At 39.8% G+C, this 20693-nt stretch overlaps 1 protein-coding gene across 3 annotated transcripts in view; it reads right to left on the reverse strand.

Annotated features, from left to right (window-relative positions):
- Positions 1–20693, reverse strand: part of tex11 (testis expressed 11) — a 236352-nt gene that overhangs the window by 186496 nt on the left and 29163 nt on the right. For all 3 annotated transcript variants that reach the window (XM_087992026.1, XM_087992025.1, XM_087992027.1), the window contains 3 exons: positions 16736–16831; positions 13904–13985; positions 4531–4606 (listed from right to left, as the gene is read on the reverse strand). In XM_087992026.1, the coding sequence (XP_087848152.1) occupies positions 4531–4606; positions 13904–13985; positions 16736–16831 (254 nt within the window). The remainder of the gene's footprint in view (positions 1–4530; positions 4607–13903; positions 13986–16735; positions 16832–20693) is intronic.

Consider the following 20693-nt stretch of genomic DNA (forward strand, 5'->3'; position numbering starts at 1 on the left):
AGCAAGTCAGTTGTAAATCCAGACAGATCAATCGAGGTCTGGTCAATCATCAGATGGGGCCTTTTGCTATAATCAGTCAGGGAAGTGGACTGCACCACAATCAGTTTGCTATCAGGGGTTGCTATCAGGGGAAACTGCAATGTTCATGAGGTTGAAGAACTCAATACTAACAATTGCAGGCAGCAAGCTCGGTTGAAAAATGGAGACGAATCACGACTAGGGATAAATAATATTAGTGAAACCATGAGCAGAAGATACAGAGTGAGACCAGGTTATTGGCATTCATCACTACCATGAACTGGAGTGTGCACAATGGCAGGCATCACTAATCTGAAAGTCCAATGCTCAGGGAGTGATGATGAAATCTACATACATAATTCCTGGTGGTACGGGGAACATGTGGAGGGTTAGTATTGATGGGCTGGCTCGGAAGTTTCAGAAAGAAAGGTAGATGAAAGTTTAATTTTGCAGGGAAGGAGGGGGTTAATGATCAGGTTGACCCTGCAATTGACTTTGCCAAGCCAGGCACAAGTTGCCGTCCATATTCAATCAACTCCTAAATGTGAACTGTAAATGGAAAATTGCTGTGACCACACAGAGTTGATATTTATTTCTGTTTGAACATGAGGGTAATTGCGAGTTACGTGAGACCTTTCAAGGCGCGTCTGCATGAATCATGCACTTGCACAGCACAGATTTCAATCATCTGTAATCATAGCATTATTCATGCAAAGTTTATGCACTGGTTAATTGCGAGGACTGCAAATGCTGGTCTGAACAAATCTTAACCATGTCATTTATAATTGCAAATTGAAAGATTATCATCCCAGTGAATCAGAAATGATCTCAGGTAACCTTAAAAATGGTATCTTGAAGGGACAAAGATAATACAAGACCTCATATGCTGCACAGTTTTATGGATCAGATTTCCTCTCATGTTGAATGGTTAGGTATTCTCCAACAGGCTCTTGGGTGTTGGGCAACTGAGTGGACAATCCCTCAGTACTCATGTAGCATTTACACTCTCCTACTGTCGCTTACCAATAAAACTGCTGTATTCATCGGAATAAGGTCAGATTTCAAAAGCTGCAGTCATTCCACTAAATTTCTTGTCAGAGTGCTTCACGTATCATTTGATGGGAAAGTATGGTTAACTGTCATTTTGAGAGGATTGCTCATACTAATATGGATTTCATCAATTTACAGATTTGTTCATTAGCAAGAGAACTGGTGAGGAGGAAGTCAAAGCATGTTTTTCCTTCTTGTTGGTTCCTTCATCACCTACCTCAGATCCAGTATAATAGATATCTCATTTTCAGCTTGATCACCTGAGGCATTTAATAATGCTTATTGAAATTAAACCCCAAAGCATTTCAATGTCCTTATCATCCTCAGTACTTCCTTCAAATGGAATTCAACAGAAGAGTGCCAATACATTAGCTAAGGGTTGGGGGCCCTTAATCAGCATGATATTTCCCTGCCCATATCAGACTTCATACCACGAGAATTCTTCGGTTCAGAGAGTCAATATCGAGGACTTCCAGAGTAATCCTGGCCAGACTGTACACTACTATGCCGCCATCTCTACTGGGTATATCCTGCCAGTGGGACAGGACAATTAAAGTGTTAGTGTTGTCTGGGATGAATAAGTTACGAACCCACAATTATGACTAAATCATGTTGTTTGTTGTTTGATTAGTTTGAGACAATTTTCCCAATTTGTCAGAAGTCCCCATAAGTTGGAAAGGAGGACGTTACAGGTTCAACCAGGCAGCTGAACCATAATACGTCATTAAATTCGACTAATGAAGTCAACTATCCTGTTCATGGCTACTTCCTTTGTACTACCCGAACTGCAAGTATGCAAGAGAACCTTGACTGCTTTAAAGAGGAAAAAAATGTAGCATCGTGAAAACACTGCAATTCTGATAATGCAAAGATAAACACTGCAAATTTTAAACCAGAAAGTATTGAGAAATTGTTTTTTTTTAAATCTTCAGCTGGGACATCGAAAATTCTCATTTATGAGGAAAATAGCTCAGGAGAATGGAAAAGAGTGACCTAAGATTATAGTGCTTCTTATAAACTACCAAACATTCAAAACACTTTACAGTGAAATTTTGAAGTAGAGTATCCCTGATGAGAGAGACTGTCACAAAGCTGTTCCTTTTTTCCTAAAGAGCTGTTCCTTTTCTCAAGGATACTGCATCCTTGGTTTTTTTCAGACGGGTCATAAACAGCTCCCGGCTGCAAAGTGGTTAGCTTGGTACAGAGATGAAAAAGGATTTTGGGAGGCTTTTGTTTATGTGTAAACAGGCCAAAGTGGTCATGTTTTAGAAGTTAATGAAAGGGGAATGGCCAGCTATCTAGCTGAGCAGTTCAGACCAGAACTAGTTAGGAATTCAGCTGTGTGGAAACAGGCTGTTAGACTCTCTCTCCTTCTGTCCTTCTAACTTCAACCTGCAAGCATCTGTTACATTTTTACTGTGTTTCATGGGGTTTGCTTATTGGGATTGTTGTATATATTCAGAACAGCATAATTAAGTCTAGTTTAGACAGACTGAGTTCTGTAAGGGTTCTTTATTCAGTTCTTTGTGTTTCATTGGGTAATTTTGTGAATAAATTTTTGTCTGTTTTAAAACCCGGTATTCAACCTAGCTAACTTACTCCGGGAAATTTTCACTGTTCGTTTACAGAAACAAATTACAAAGTTATAGTTTGGGCTGCTTACGTAAGAATGTAAGTTATAGTTTGGCCCAGTCCATAATAAGACATGTTGATGAAGCATTTCATCATAGTATTCTTGCATTTATCCTGAAAAATCTAAGTTTCAGATGGTCACAATTATCTTAAACTACCCGAAGAAAGGGACACTGTTGGCTGAGTTTGACTGACCAAGGAGTTGCCATGAACAAAGTTATGGTTAAATATGGGCTCCCCAATCTTCCAAGTCATTTTTGGATCTGAAAGTTGTGTGGAAAGGCAGAGTATCTCATCCGACAATTTAAGCAAGCTGTTTCATGCTACAAGAATGCATTGGTGACACAAACAGTATCTTCAAATAATCATATGTTGCCGTACTTCATCAGATGTGCTGCCACCACAGAATTGATACATATAATGTAGAATTATACTTTGTGCGATGACAAATGCAAAAACATGATCTCCCAATGATTGCCTGATCAGGTCAAACAATATGCTCTAGTAAATGCTCATCAGCAGATTAAGACACTACTCAAACACCCTGCACTTAGAAAACACAGAACAAAATCTCCTATTAGTTACGATTTTGCAATTGAAACTTTATGAACAACCCCAAGTGTTAATAACTACAAATATTACATCAATACAAAATCAGGAGTCAAGTTTGTCATGTGGCTTATTCACACTGTGAAACGCACCATGATTGCTCACTGCTTTCTGTAAACAACAAATAAATTATGTTGATGTCTTATACCTTTTTTGACTTACTTTGGAGCCTACATATACCCACTGCTTTTACAATAACAATTTCACAGCAAATCAGAGCAGACTTGACAACCAAACAATACCCAAATTTGACAATGTTATCTTTGTCCTTAAGTGATAGTCAAATAGCTTAAACAGCATTTCTCATTTCAATTGTGCACTTTTGAAGTTTAGTTATGGTTGCAGTGTAGAACATGTAGCTGTCAGTCCCTAGGTAGCAAACCTCCACAGCTAACAAGGTGACAATAATCAGATAATCTGCTTTTATAACATAAACACCAGAATTACTTCTGAACAAAAAACAACTACAGTTGCTGGAAATCTGAAGCAACAGCAAAAATTACTGGGGAAAGTCAGCAGATCTGCCAGCATCTGCGGAATGAAAGTAGAATTAAGATTTTGAGTCAAGAAATCTGAAGGAGTACGTCGAATGTTAACTCTGCTTCCTTTCCATACATGTTACTAGACCTGCTCAGTTTCTCTAGTAATTCCTGTTTTTGTACCAGAATAACTACCCTGTTCTTCCTCAAACAATTCAAGGGACTTGTTTATATTCACCTTAGCAAAGAGGTGGTACTTCAGTTTAACATCTCACCTGGAAGTCAGCACGGTCAACAGTAGGACGTGCTTCAATATTACCTTCTTTAGTGAGTTTTATCATTAATCCCAGGGTTGGGATTTCAACTCCAAACTTTGCAATTCAGAGGTAAGCATGCTACCAGGTGAACCCCAGCTGCTGCATTTGAAAGCAGATTCCAAGTGACTCAACTGGAACATCATAAAACCCTGTAATTTGCATCGGAGCATGCAAGGTAAAGTGTGGACTCATGAATTTGCAATAGGAACATTCCCCACAAACAACAATAATAAAAATTGCAAATGAGGTTTGCAGACAGGGAGTTCAGATACAGTCAGTTTCAGCCTTAGAATCGTGCTTAGAATTAAGCATCACCTGAACAAAACTCAGAAATGTACCAGCTTGACACCAGTTCTCAGGTAATAAAACCAAAAACCAACGGTTTTTAAGTGTAACAAAGATTACAATAAAGGGATTTCACTGACCGGTCATGTTCCAATAGGAGTTTTGCAGCTTCAAGACACACATCAAGCGAGACTTTTCCCAGAAGATCACTGACTGCTAAAAATGAATCAAAATAACTAAATGTCAGTTCCTGTAAATTAGATTGTGTCAAAATGTGGTTATACTTGATCCACTGGAACATACTGAATCATAATTAGTTAATTTATTGTCAAGGAATGAAAATAAAAAAATGCTGCAGATCATAGCGGGTCAGGCAACATCCACCAAGAGAGAGCAAGCTAACATTTTGAATCTGGATGACTCTTCATCAAGGAATGGTGTTCAAAGCTTGTCCACCCAGTACCAATAATATCACAGTCAAATTGTAATGAGCTAAAAGCATTGCTGTTGACATGCCATTTGATTGGCACACTTCAGGTAATCACAGAGATTACATTAGAACAGCATACAGTAGGAACAACTGAATCTCAAAGTAAGTCATGAAGGTTCAAACAGCAATGTGCAAACATCATTCCATTCCAACAATGCAGCAGAATAAAAATAAGGCATATAAACTTCAACAAATCAAGGTGATTCATTTTAATGTGCAGGAAGGTTTCAGGTGGACAACATGGAAGGAAAGGTGTGAAATATATTTGTTGGCCGAGATCTTAAATTTAGGTTGATTTTGCTGTTTAGTTCCTTTTGTTAAGATTGTCAAATCTCATGGTAAACACACCCTTAAAGGGCACTCTTATTATATCTTTAAAAAACATGCTCATGATATCATCACTGTATTATAGAATGCAACCTGAGGTACTAAGACCTTAGACTGCATCTTAACTCTAATCACCTGAAGCATGATACTGCTGGAAACGTGTTCCTCTGAAATTATTAGCTTTAATATTAGCCCAAGCACAAATGTGCCTGAAGAACATAATGTTTGTGTATATTAGTAGTTTTAATAAACATCTACTCGATTCTTTAACAGCATAATATTTAGACAGAGTTGCTTATCCAACAGGTGATAAAAGGATTGCTGCATCAAATAAATCACCCTAAACTCTCACCATGGTAGCAGTAGTGGCCGATGCAAAAGATTCCAATACGTTAGTTTAAGGTTTTTGGAAAACTAACTGAAGACCAATTAATCTGTAGCTTTGGATAAAGAGAAAGTACCTCATCTTTAAACAGCAACAGTTTCTGAGAGTACAGGCAATTGGATATAGCATTAACCATCAAGCAAAAAGACTGGAACACAAGCTCTTCCACATTATCATACATTTCTACATTTTTTTGCCTTAATTACAAGTGTTTTAAACAAGCTGTAGTTCACATTTGAGCTGAAAAACTACAGAGAGTGAGAAAGTGCAAGTCTCATGGACCAATTGTGCCAAAGGATCTGTCTCCGTGCTGTAGGACTCTATGACTTTGTTCCTAAAATGTGATACAAAATTAACTATTCCTCACAACAGATTCAAAGTCTGGTTCTTAAAAGAGGAGAACCTTTGATTTCTAAGCAAGCAGTCCTGGATCACTTTTATTAATTTGCACTGGTGCAAATGGATTTTAAGGCTGACCCATTGATAGCAGAAATCACATTATGGACTGGGCATCCGGTGATATCACAATGGTTCAAACAGCATATGCAGTTATATCTTACAGATCAAGTTGATTCCAAGAACAGAGATATAAAACCTCATTTGCCAAATGCAAGGAATGGTTTTACATCTAGCCTATCCATAGATGATCAGGAAGATACAAAAATGGTGGACATGATTCATCATGGTAAGAAACAATTTCAGGATTAATAGGTACCAACATACTTCACACAGACAGCAACCATAACCAGAAACTGAAGCAGCTAATGTTCCAATGTTGCAAGACACAATTGGCTAACAATTAATGATCATATACCAGGAAAGAATCCAACCATTGTCCCTTGACTTTCAACGGTATTACCATCACTGAATTCCCTACTGTCAACATCATGAGGTGATCAGTGACCAGAAACTGAACTGGATCAGCCATGTAAATATAGTGGCTATGGGAGCAGATCAGAGGCTGGGAAACCTGCACCAAGTAACTCACCACCTGACTCCTGAAAGCCTATTTTCTATCTACAGCACACAAGTCAGAGATTTGGAATACTCCCCACTTGTCTGTATAAATGCAACAAAGAAGCTTGACACTATTCAGGTCAAAGCAGCCACTTGATTGGAACCACATCCCTCAAACATTCACTCTCACCACCACCTACACCATGGCAAAAGACGTCCAAGTTACAGGAGTAGGCATTCAGCCCCTTGAATCTGCGCTACCATTCAATGAAATCTTGGCTGATGTGTGGCCTAACTTCACTTATCTGCCTTTTGCCCATGTCCCTTTGCTGAAATAAAATCTGCCTCAGATTTAAAATTAACCACATTGGAACCACATCCCTCAAACATTCACTCTCACCACCACCTACACCACGGCAAAAGACGTCCAAGTTACAGGAGTAGGCATTCAGCCCCTTGAATCTGCGCTACCATTCAATGAAATCGTGGCTGATGTGTGGCCTAACTTCACTTATCTGCCTTTTGCCCATGTCCCTTTGCTGAAATAAAATCTGCCTCAGATTTAAAATTAACAACTGATCTCGTATCTACAGCCATTTGTGGAAGAGAGTTTCAAACATCTACCATTATTTCGAGAACGAAGGTATTTCCTAATATCTCTCCTGAATGGTCTGGTCCCAGTTTTTGGACTATGCCCTTTGTTTTCATAGAATCACATAATCCCTACAGTGTGGAAATAGGCCTTGAGGCCCAACACGACCACACCAACCCTCTAAAGAGTAACCCACCAAGATGCATTACCCTACTCTATTATTACTCTACATTTACTCCTGACTAATGCACATAAGCTACACATCCCTGAACACTGTTAGCAATGTAGCATGGTCAATTCACCTAATGTGCACAACTTTGGACTGTAGGCGGAAACCGGAGCACCCGGAGGAAACCCACATTTTTAGAATCTCCAACCAAAGCATATAGCTTATCTTTCTTGTGACGATACTATGGCTTTATGAGGTGCATTTTTTGCCCTTTTTGGCATGAAGAAAGCTTGAAACAGGTACCAAGCAGTCTGCTCAAGAAAAAAAAGTAAACAGCTTATGAAACCTGTGTTTTTTTTATTTTAAAATTGAACAAAGAAGCAGCCTGAATGGATGGGGTCAGGATCCCACAGAACAAGGATTTTTAGTTTTAGCTTTTTGCAGTTGCTGGTGTCTTGTAACTAGATATGGAAGCTCTTATTTCTCTTAATTAACAGGCTGCTCGAATTGCACGTGAGACAATCTATTTTACTCCATTTGCCATTGCCAAGTCTGTGTTTATGGGATGTTACTATATTGGAATTGTTAATATATATATTATTTTGTTAAGCATTTTGATAGTTACACTTAAATTAATTCTTTTTTATTTTGCTAGTATTTTGTATGTGTTTTGACCAATCAAACTACATCCAGAACACAATGCCTAGCATTTGCCTTTAGAGTCATAGATAGAGTCATAGAGATGTACAGCATGGAAACAGACGCTTCGGTCCAATCCGTCCATGCCAACCAGATATCCCAACCCAATCTAGTCCTACCTGCCAGCACCAGCCCATATCCCTCCAAACCCTTCCTATTCATATACCCATCCAAATGCCTCTTAAATGTTGCAATTGTACCAGCCTCCACCACATCCTCTGGCAGCTCATTCCATACATGTACCACCCTCTGCGTGAAAAGGTCCCTGAGGTCTCTTTTATATCTTTCCCCTCTCACCCTAAACCTATGCCCTCTAGTTCTCGACTCCCCGACCCAGGGAAAAGACTTTGCCTATTTATTCTATCCATGCCCCTCATAATTTTGTAAACCTCTATAACGTCACCCATCAGCCTCCGACGCTCTAGGGAAAACAGCCCCAGCCTGTTCAGCCTCTCCCTATAGTTCAAATCCTCCAATCCTGGCAACATCCTCGTAAATCTTTTCTGAACCCTTTCAAGTTTCACAACATCTTTCCGATAGTAAGGAGACCAGAATTGCACGCAATATTCCAACAGTGGCTTAACCAATGTCCTGTACAGCCGCAACATGACCTCCCAACTCCTGTACTCAATACTCTGACCAATAAAGGAAAGCATACCAAACATCTTCTTCACTATCCTATCTACCTGCGACTCCACTTTCAAGGAGCTTTGAACCTGCACTCCAAGGTCTCTTTGTTCAGCAACACTCCCTAGGACCCTACCATTAAGTGTATAAGTCCTGCTAAGATTTGCTTTCCCAAAATGCAGCACCTCGCATTTATCTGAATTAAACTCCATCTGCCACTTCTCAGCCCATTGGCCCATCTGGTCCAGATCCTGTTGTAATCTGAGGTAACCCTCTTCACTGTCCACTACACCTCCAATTTTGGTGTCATCTGCAAACTTACTAACTGTACCTCTTATGTTCGCATCCAAATCATTTATGTAAATGACAAAAAGTAGAAGACCCAGCACCAATCCTTGTGGCACTTCACTGGTCACAGGCCTCCAGTCTGAAAAACAACCCTTCACCACCGCTCTGTCTTCTACCTTTGAGCCAGTTATGTATCCAAATGGCTAGTTCTCCCTGTATTCCATGAGATCTAACCTTGCTAATCAGTCTCCCATGGGGAACCTTGTCGAATGCCTTACTGAAGGCCATATAGATCACATCTACTGCTCTGCCCTCATCAATCTTCTTTGTTACTTCTTCAAAAAACTCAATCAAGTTTGTGAGACATGATTTTCCACGCACAAAGCCATGTTGACTATCCCGAATCAGTCCTTGCCTTTCCAGTACACGTACATCCTGTCCCTCAGGATTCCCTCCAACAACTTGCCCACCACCGAGGTCAGGCTCACCGGTCTATAGTTCCCTGGCTTGTCTTTACCGCCCTTCTTAAACAGTGACACCACATTTGCCAATCTCCAGTCTTCCGGCACCTCACCTGTGACCAAGTAAGAAAACGTTAGGATTACCTCCTTGACATGTTTGGAGGTAGCTTGGTCTGGCCCACAACATTATCTACCCTGTCTTTTCCAATTCAAATCTTGGAAGACTTCAATCAGACCACCTTTTAACCATGTAAGTTGTCATCTCTCCTCATAACTTAACTCCTGAAGTCCAAGTATCATTCCTATTCTTGTGGTGCCCAGATCTGTTCACAGTTATCCAAGCATGGATTAACTAGGATTTTGTATAACTGCAAGATAACTTCTACGTTCTTGTACTCTAATATACAGGGCAGCAATCCATTTGCTTTTCTGATTATTTTCTGGACCTGTTTGTGGCATTTTAAGTATCAATGTACCTGAATTCCCAAATCTATTTGGACATGCACTGTATTTAACTTCTTACATCAAAAAGTACCCTGATGTATTGTTTTTACTGTCAACAAGGATAACTTCATACCTGCAGATACTGCATCTGCCACGGTTTGCCCATTCACTTAGCCGATCAATATGCCTTTGTAACCTTATACTTTTGGTCCATGCTATCTACTATGCCGTCTAACTTTCTGTCATCAGTAAATTTGGATATATAACTTTCTATGTAACTACCCAAGACATTAATTAATAATGTGAATAACTGAGGTCCTAGCACTGAGCCTTGTCAGACACCACTGTCATATCTGACAGTATGAGTAACTACCTCCCATTTTCTGGTCCTGCCACTCAACCAATTTCCCATTGAAATAGTATTCTTCCTGTTAAAATGCACACAGATTGTTCTGCTATAAAAACAGTTGTGCTCCTCTGCAACCTCGCATTACAGAAAATCATGCTATGTAAAACCGCTATTAAAAAATCGAGCTGTAGAAGGTTGCTAATAGAAAATGGCCATACCTTTTCAGTAAAAGCTCACGTTATCCAACAACACCCACACTTCGTCAATTGTGCTATAGTCAATTTGCACGGACGAAATGGGTGATATAGCAGAACGACCCGTAATCTCACAATACCCCACAGCATATTCCATCGCCCAAGTATTTGCGCACTTGCTTAATCTGTCTATATTCGTACGTAAATTTGGTGTCATCCCACTACAGTGGAAACTCGATTATCCGAACATGATGGGTGGGCATTATTTCATTCGGACAATCGATTATTCGGAAAATCAATTAAATGCCTTTCCTCTGGGGCTCGGCGTTTTAAAGTCTGCTCCCAGTTCATGCGACTGCAGCATCGCACTGCGCTCGAAACCCCACCCCCAACACCGCCACCCCCGTCCAACCCCACTCCCCTAACACAGTCCAACACCCCCCCGCCCCCCCAGCACAAAGCGTGCGAGCCCTCACCCTCGACTCTGTCCAACACTGCCCCTGCCCCCCAGCACAAAGTGCGCAAGCCCCCGCCCCCCCAACCCAGTCCAACACCGCCCCCGCCCCCCAGCACAAAGCAAGCGAGCCACCGCCCCCAACCCAGTCCAACACCGCTCCCGCCCCCAGCACAAAGCGCACGAGCCCCCACCCCAACACCGCCTCCCCCGTCCAACCCCGCCCCCAAACCGGTCCAACTTCCTTATTCCTGGGAAGTTGGGGTAGGAGGGGGTTAGGGTACACCCCTCTGTAGAACTTCAGGGAAAGTGTGGGGAGAGAGAGAGGTGGGAGGTCAGCCATTTGGAGATGGTGCCTGTTTAATCACTATCAACAAAAGACGCGATCACTGTTGGAAACACGTCTTCAATGTAATGTTTCTACTGGGACCTAGAGATCTTCTTCAGATAATCCGATTTTCAGATAATTGGTATTCAGATAATCGAGGTTCCCCTGTAGTTGTATTCTTACCTACTTTTTAACGTAATCTACAAACTTGGCAGTAACACATTCACATCTCTCATTAATAATTGTGGTCCTCACACTGATCCCTATGGCAGTCCCAACTCTCTGCCTTGTATTTGTTAGTCAATCCTCTATCTATGCTTAAATACTATCAAAACCCTACCTTGAGTAGCCTTATGTGTAATATATTTTGGAAATCCAAAAATATTAAGTCTACTTCTTCATCTTTATCTACTCTGTTTGTTACCTCCTCAAAGGACTGAAATACATTTATAAAGACATGATTCCATTTCAAGACATCATCACTCGATCATCCATGCTCAAACAGTCTAACAGAAAACATGGTGAATCCTATTGACTCAATAATAATTAAGTGTCAAGCAACAAAGCAAGATTTTGACATTGCATTGTTGTATTTTCGTACAATGGCAGAGAAAAAGAGTCAACCCCCTGCACATCTTAGGTTAAGGCAAATGTGAACAAACTGCCCAGCAATGAATTGTCTAACCATTCAAATGACAGGAGAAAGAAAGGAACACAAGTCAACTCAGACCAATGCACAAAACATCAACCCTACATTAAGAAACGGAGAAAGAACACACAGTGATGATTGTACAGTAATAATGAGTGACAGCAAATCGTCATACAAGTGCAACAGAGAACAATGTGTACTTTTCCTAACAGATATATCAGTTACCAGATCTTGAAAGCATTATTAAGTTTGAAATATTAGCCATAAACACTTTGAATAACAATGAAATGGACACATGCTTTCATATAAACATGTATATCTATTTGGGACGTGTTACAACACGGTGGTAAACACTTCTGCTAATTAAACCAAACACCCAGAAAAGCTTACCTCATCTCGTAAAGTGTTAAAATACGAGTGACAGAGAACTCCCAAATTCCACTATTTAAAGAAATTAATATTGATTTCTAATAGTGACTATTACAACAACTATTCACAATTTTAAGCCCCCCTTTCTCTTAACTGCTTATTATCTGCCTCCAACTCTAACAATATACTGTTCCAATAAAAACCCTTATTAAAATTATGACAACTTAATTTCAAAACAATACAGTGGCTGTCGTCGTCAGTGTCTTTCTTCTTTTGTCTTAAGATCTCCCTGGGTTGTCGCCTTTTACTGCAAACATTTTTCATATGAGAAAGGTACCTTTGATTGTGTTTGGGAATGGCAGTCTTCCTTGATGTCAGTTAATCTCTATCTGACTTTCAAAATACCTGCTTTTTAAAATACCCCAAACATTGGATCATTTTATTGGTTCAAAGTTGGGTTTTAGTTTCCTGGGGCGCAATTTAATTGGATTAGCTAAATTTGAATTGTCAAAAAAGCAACTCACTCAGTTAATTATATCACATATAAATGTTACATATTTTCAATTTTCCAGTACACTCAGATTGCTAGCTAATCATATGACAGGTGTTTGTAAGCCCTCAGTACAAAACAGCATTCACTTTCTCTTAAAGGTACAGTACATACCTTCAACTTCAGAACACAAGCTTTTAATCTTTGAAAGCAAGGGTTTATTATACAATGTCTCAAGATCAGTATGCCAGTACTCTTAAGAAACATGTGGATAAGACGTTAATTAAACAAGGCATGTGACCTAAGGATATTAATATCTCATATCCATCTCATTTCAGATCACTAAAAGCATGACACTCTTACTCATCAAATATCCTCTGTTGTAACTTCATGGTTATTAGCTCAGTTTTTGTACGACCAGTACTTGTAATAAGTGTCTGCTGGATTCGTCAATGCCTCAATATCCAAGAGCAGTTCATGGATAAGCATTGCCATATCAGATAATACTTCCTGCTGGAGGCAAATTTACTTTATCGTTATCATCTGATTTTTAGGTTTCTCATCTAATCATAGAGAACAGGAAGCTTATCCACTTTCATATCATAATTATGAAACACTGGATAAGCTATGAAAAAATATTATCAGAGATTACTAATTGTACATCAACCAAAACTGCACTGCTTGCGACATGACTCTCTTCAGAGGGTCAGAACAGCTATACTCGCGAAGTGGACTGTAGAGTTCCAATGCCATGCCTAATTATTTCAGAGGTTAGAACTGAATGTTATTGGCCGAAATTAACATTGTGTCTAAAGGTGAGGGGCACTCACAAAACAATGATGGTGCAATGGGCACAAATGAAAAAACACTTACTGACATAATGCTGGGTTCTTGAGTTAGGAACTTTACATTTGAATGTCTCACTTGGTAAATAAATCTAAAATTCAGTACAGATCGCTTTCTAGTCTCTTCCTATGTCTGCTGGCAATAAATGCTTCAGCAGTAAACTGTACAAAACTTTCAGACATCAAATGAAAAATATACTGACTGACCTGTTTTAGTGTTCCTTCATTTTTATTCTGAAGCTAAATAAGACTACACAGATACTTCTGACATCTGATTAGTTGCATTACTTAAGTTGCGTGCTTCAACATCTTGCTGCTATGAACGGTTTTTTTGTAAATTATGCATTTCAACAATTTCCAACTGGTGATGAACACAGTCTAAACTCTGCTTCTTACCTGCTGATATGACTGGATCAGGAAAAATACCCTTCAAAAGGATTTTAATCTTCAAGAAGAGTCCAGCTGGATGGGGATTCTCCTGTCAAATAAAACAATTAGAACTGCTCACCACAAAGCACTTTTTTTTTCAAATGGTGTTCAAACTAAAAATGTAGAAACAAAGAAAATAGGAATAGGCCATTTGACTCTATGAGCCCACTCTGCCACTCGATATGATCACGGCTTATTATCTAACTCAGATCTTCAATCCTGTTTTCTCCCCTTACATTTTGATCCCTTTGGTGCTTAGAACTGTAAGAGTCAAAAAGAGTGGTACTGAAAAGAACAGCTGGCCAGGCAGCATCCGAGAAGCAGGAGAGCCGACGTTTTGAGCATAAGCTCTTCATTAGGAATGTGAGAGAGTGGCCATTCCTGATGAACAGCTTATACTCGAATCGTCGACTCTCCTGCTCCTCGGATGCTGCCTGGCCAGCTGTTCTTTTCCAGCACCACACTTTATGACTCCAGCATCTGCAGTCCTCACTTTCTCCCTGCTCAGAACCATATCTCCTTCTTGAAAACATTTAACGTTTTGGTCTCAATTGCATTCAAAGAATTGGCAGAGAATTCCACAGGGTCATTGCTCTCTGGGTCAAGAATTTTCTACCCTTGTCAGTCCTAAATAGTCTACCCTTAACTCATTGGTCATAGGGTAAGCACTGGAAGTATGTTCCCAATTAAATGCCATTAAAAATGGAAAGGTTTCTGAGATTGCAGCCCTCATCCTTCCAAACTCCAGGGAACATAGTCCTAAATGATCTAGTCTCTCCTTATATGTCATCCTGCTATCCTCGGGCAGTAGTCTTGTAAATCGTTCTTGTTTTCCTTCATAGCCAAAACACCCTTTCTCAGTTAGAAAGGCCAAAACTGCACACAATACTCCAGGTGTGGTCTCACCAAGACTCTGTCCAACTGCAACAAGGCAGCCATGTTCCTGTACGCAAATCTTCTCGCTATAAAGGCAACATAATATTTTAGCTTCTTCACTGTCAGTTGCACCTAAATGCTTCTTTCAGCAGCTGCTGTACAAAGGCACCCAGGTTTTGTTGCATCCTGCTTTCCCAATCTTGCAATTCAGATAATAACCTTCCTTCCTGTTCTTACTACCGTACTGGATAACCTTACATTTATCCATATTATATTAGTTAGATCCTTGAAAAGGTTCCAGTAGATTTCTCAAGCATAATTTCCCTTTTTGTAAATCCATATTGACTCTGCCAGATCCTAAATGATGTTTGCCAAGTGCTCTACTATTAAACTTTTCATAATGGACTCTAATATCTTGCCCACTACCAATGTCAGGTTAACCAATCTATAATTCCCAGTTTTCTTCTCCCTTTATTTTAAATAGTGTGATTACTTTATCTGCATGATCCATATGATCTGATACAGATTCTGTAGAATCTTGAAAGATGACCAACAATGAATCTAAATTTCCACGTCAATTTCCTCAAATATTCTGGGTTTTAGATGATCAGGCATTCTATTCCTCTGTCTCACAGTGTTTCCACAGATTTTTGGAATGCTAATTGTGTCTTTTGTGATTATAAGAATCAAAGATGTATTTAATTGGTTTGCCACTTTTTGTTCCTCATTATAACTTATCAGTTTCTGACTATAAGGGCCCTAAATTTGTCTTCAAGTATATTTATTTAAAAGAAATGAACAAAAAATATGCTCAGTCACATTAACTGAAAGAAATTTCAGGATATTTAACGGAAAATGACCCATCATTGGGTCAATAGATGGGCTAGAATTATAGAAATGTTTCCAGGTAGTTCTGGGATAACGTGCATTTCAGCAGCTCAATTTAGCTATAACTTGCTGAAGACTTAAGGAACAGTATTTTCGAGAATGGTTACCTGTTGGCAACAGTGCAGCTGCAGCAAGGATGGGTTCATATGCATTGCTCTGCGCATGCACCAAAATCTTCGAGGCATACTGCGCATGCACGAATGTCCATGCCATTCTACGCATTCACTGGTGTCCATGACATTCTGCGCATACGCAACATTGGTACTGGACTTTGTGCATTCTGTGCATGTGCCAATGTCCACGCCAAGGTCTCTGTGCCATTCTGTGCAAGCACAATATCAGCACCAGTCTTCGTGCCATTCTGTGCATGCCCCAATGTCAGTTGCCAGAGCGCCTGTGAGAGGTACTGTACAGAGAGCAGCTTTCTTACATTTTTTAAATGTACCATGTTAAATTTACTTTTGTTTCATTAATAAACATGACTTCAACCATCTTTCAGGCTGTGCTTTACTCTGGGTGATTTTTGAGCAATCGTGAATGATATCTTTTGCTGGTCTGCCCCAATCCCACTTTTCCCATGGGCCCCATTATTTCTATTAAGCGATTTTCCATTAACCAAGGTTGCGATGGATTGCAACTAAGGCATAATAGGAGAACTAGCTGTATTTTCTAACTTACAAGTAGCAACGTCACTCAAGATTTCAGTTAATGTCAGAAATGAGTAATATATGAATGAAGAGAAGTGGACCAAAAGATGGAGTTCTGGTTTGTTGAAAGGTTTCATTAAGTTTTCATGGTTTTCAAGTGAAATGGCTAAAAACAATAATTGAACATTTGTTCCAAAATGCATAGAATGAGACAAACAGACTTATAACCATGGGACCAAGGATGAATTTGATTCTTTCAACATTGCTGAAAGCAACAAAAAAGTTGAGAAAGAAAAACAGAGGTTTCAAGCCAAGGTTACAATAATTTTACAATGTGTTCAATTAATATATAATTTGCATATTTATAGGACTGCATTAAATATCTTACTTGATTTGCAAGAATGACAGCATTGAGAGCTCTCTCCTGGTGTTGCTTGACGTCCCATTCGAGATAAACATTGGCTAATAAGCGCAAAACCTTTGCCTAAAAGAGACAATAATCAATTCTAAAAAATTTCTATTGTATGACTCCAACATAGCACCAGCTGTAAATTTTCTAGTTCTTTATCTCTGAACCATCATCTTTTAAAGGCCACAAATCATGGCATAACAATACCACAAACACATGAAGATATAAATAAAGACGATTTGTCCCAGCAAAACTCTATCATGCCATGTGGAAATACATCCAGTACAAAAAGTGCATTAAACATGTTGTTATTCAGCATGCTCCAGGAACAGATGATACTGGTTAATCACACTGCCAGTTAATAGGAACTAACAATACTTTGGAAACATGAAAAGGTGGTGCTCTATCTTTGAGGGTGGTTGGAAAAGTTGTCATTTGGGATCATTTTTGATCATTACATCCCAAGATTCAGGATGACGGTGAAGAATAGCATACAACAATCCAGAATTAGAAAAGTCTATTCATAGAAACAAGACTTCAATGGAGCACGAAAATAGATGGGCACAACTTAGTTCAATGACAGCTTGGCAAGAAAACAATAACTGAATAATAGGCTACCTTCAAACAGTTACAGTCAAGATATATTATGTCAACTATATTATGTAGAATGAACAAATCCAGAGCACCCAGCACTTCAAAGGTAGAAATTAAGATAAAGAAGAAAAAAGTGTGCTTATGACAAGAGTCAGGTAGAAAATAAAATTAAGAACTAAGGTTAGGAGAAGGTGAAAAGCAAATAAGTGAAGCAAAATTAATTATGAGAAAAGACTTGTAGCCAACACAGAAAAGTGTCCTAAAATCTTCTAAAACCATATAAATATGAAATGAGTGGCAAAAGCATGAGAAGAACTAATTAGGGTCTAAAAACAAGATTTATGAATCAAAGCAGGGAACATGGCTGAGGTGTTTACATGTTTACATCTACCTTTACCATAGACAGACAGACAGATGCTACTCAAGTCATGATGGCAGAGGGGGGATAATCTAGAAGGGCTTAAAATCTACTGGACAGAAGTGCTGGATAGACGATTAGTACTTAAATTTGACAAGGCACTGGAATTGGATGTCATGCATCCAATGAGTTTGAAGAAAAGGAGAGTCGAATTGCAGGGGCACTGGCCACAATTTTTTAATTTTCCATGGACTTGCGGGAGATGCCAGAAGGTTGGAATATTGCAAATATTATAGCCTTGTTCAATAAGCCTAATAATTACAGACCAGTCAATTTAACACCAGTGTTGGGAAGCTTCTACAGAAATTTATTTGATAGAATCAATAGTTATCCGGAAAAAAGTGGGTTGATTAAGGGGAAATCAGCATGGAATTCTAAAGGGGAAATCAGCATGGAATTCTAAAGGAGAAAAACATGTTTCAGTTCCTTGCTGCAGTTTTATGAAGGTATAGCTGAAAGGCTTGAGGAGGGTAAGGCTGTTGATGTGGCGCACATGTACTTTCAGAAGGCACACAACAAACTTAAGAGGAAACTTACACGTCATCCAATTAAAAATGGTCAGCTGCAACATTAGCTGAGTGATAGGAATGACGGAGCAATAATGGTCAATGGATACTTACTGATTAAGAACAGGTTTGCAATGAAGTTCCCATGGTTGTTCATGGGACTCCTGTTTTTCCAAATACATTCAGGGTAGCCCACTAACCTACCAACACACCTAAACAGCGACCAGTGAACCTAAAGAATCCATCAGATACCACTAGCAAAACGAACGTCATTTACAAGATACAATGCAAGAACTGTAAAAAAACACAATTGGACAAACTAGCAGGAAGCTTGCCACCAGGATATATGAACACCAACTGGCCACCAAAAGGCACGACCAACCATCATTACTTTCTCTACACACAGACAACGAAAGACACCACTTTGACTGAGAGAACACACACATCCTAGGACAGGCAAAACAAAGACAAACACGAGAATTCTTAGAGGCATGGCAATCTAACCAGAACTCCATCAATAAACACATTAAGTTACATTCTATCTACCTTCCTTTGAAGAAAAAGAACTGGAAACGACATCACCCACCTTAAGAAACCAAGACCTATAGAGAGGCAGACATACCACCAGCGCTTCATTGGAAACTTTCACTGATGTAGATGACTCTCACCTAGTATAAAGTTAAAAATCACAACACCAGGTTATAGTCCAACAGGTTTAATTGGAAGCACACTAGCTTTCAGAGCGACGCTCCTTCATCACAATCACATGAAGGAGCGTCGCTCTGAAAGCTAGTGTGCTTCCAATTAAACCTGTTGGGCTATAACCTGGTGTTGTGTGATTTTTAACTTTGTACACCCCAGTCCAACACCGGCATCTCCGAATCATCTCACCTAGTATGGTGACGTAATGTCTGAAAACTAACCTTCAAGCTCAGTGAGCTTACACACTTAGCACTAACCTGAGCTAAGGGTCCTGGGTGTACACATGCACAAATAATTAGAAGTGGAAGGACACAGAGAAAGCAAGAAGGTATTCTCAGTTTTATTAATAGAGGCAGATAGTACAGGGAGAAAAAGTGAGAACTGCAGATAGTGGAGATCAGACTCGAAAAGTGTAGCACTGGAAAAGCACAGTAGGTCAGGAAGCATCGAAGCAGGAGGGTCGACTGATGAAGGGCTTATGCCTGAAATGTTGACTCTCTTGCTCCTCAGATGCTGCCTGACTTGCAGTGCTTTTCCAGTGCCACATTTTTTGACACAGATAGTACAGGAGTAAGGAGTGATGTTGAACATGTATGTTTGCTAGACCTCAGTCGGAGTATTGTGTAGTAAGTATAGAATGGCATTGAAGAGAGGACAGAAGCAGTTTATGAGAGTGTGTCCAAGGATAAGGAAATTCACTTGAGGACAGATTGAAGTTGGGACTGTTATTTTTGAAGGTAAGGTGGCTAAGGGGAGGTCTGATAGAGATTTTCTCAATTTACAAATGGGTTGTATAGAGTAGATGAAACTGTACCCACTTGTAAAACGAAAAAAGGCAAGAAGGCACAGACTTATCAAGCGATCTGCAGAAGAACAAGGGTGAAGTGAACACTGCCTGGTAAAATAGGGGAGTCAACCAATGATGTGTCATCGTCACCTTTTTCTCCCACCATCACACATCAGTCATCTCGTCAAGAACAAGCTTTGGTCTGGACATGGTTCACAGGATACTTTTCAACCACAACCAGTTGAAATCCAAGACGATAACAACATTGACACTGTCATCTATACATCGAAGTTCCACTAGCTGCTCTCTCGGATGAGAATCTTCAAGCCTTGTTAACCACCTTTGCAGATCATACTAAAGTCTTGGCCTCAGCATCAATCCCAAGACTCGAGTCCTTTACCAGGCCATCCTCAGAAAGTTCCAATCCACCCCTCCATTATGACCATTCCTTCTACCTGGGAAGTCACCTCTCATCCAAGGCTGACATCAATGCACAGACCCAAAACTGCATCCAATCTGGAATGCTTCCTTCAGACACCTAAAGATGAGAATTTTTGACATCTGCGACATCCGTATTGGTATCAAGAGCCTTGTTTATAAGGTAGTCATCCTTCCACTTCTTCCACACAGCTCCAAAACTTGAACTATATATAGAAGCCACATCAAGGTCCGGGAGAAGTACCACCAACACTGTTGGAGATAGATTCTGCACATCAGCTGTAAGGACAGGTATACTAATGTTAGTATCCTTGAAGAAGCGAATAGCACCAGCATCAAGACGACAATCATCCAGAGCCAACACTGCTTGGCCTGCCACACACTTAAGATGTCAAAGCACATCATTGCCTGCTCAAACAAGGCACTCAAATGAGAGGAGGACTAATGATTCCCTGAAGGCTTACCTCAAGAAATACAATTTAGGTGTCAACA

Source organism: Chiloscyllium plagiosum, unplaced genomic scaffold (assembly GCF_037043375.1).
Source record: "Chiloscyllium plagiosum isolate Xiang-an unplaced genomic scaffold, Cpla_swu_hap1 HiC_scaffold_11, whole genome shotgun sequence".
NCBI classification, from domain to species: Eukaryota; Metazoa; Chordata; class Chondrichthyes; order Orectolobiformes; family Hemiscylliidae; genus Chiloscyllium; species Chiloscyllium plagiosum.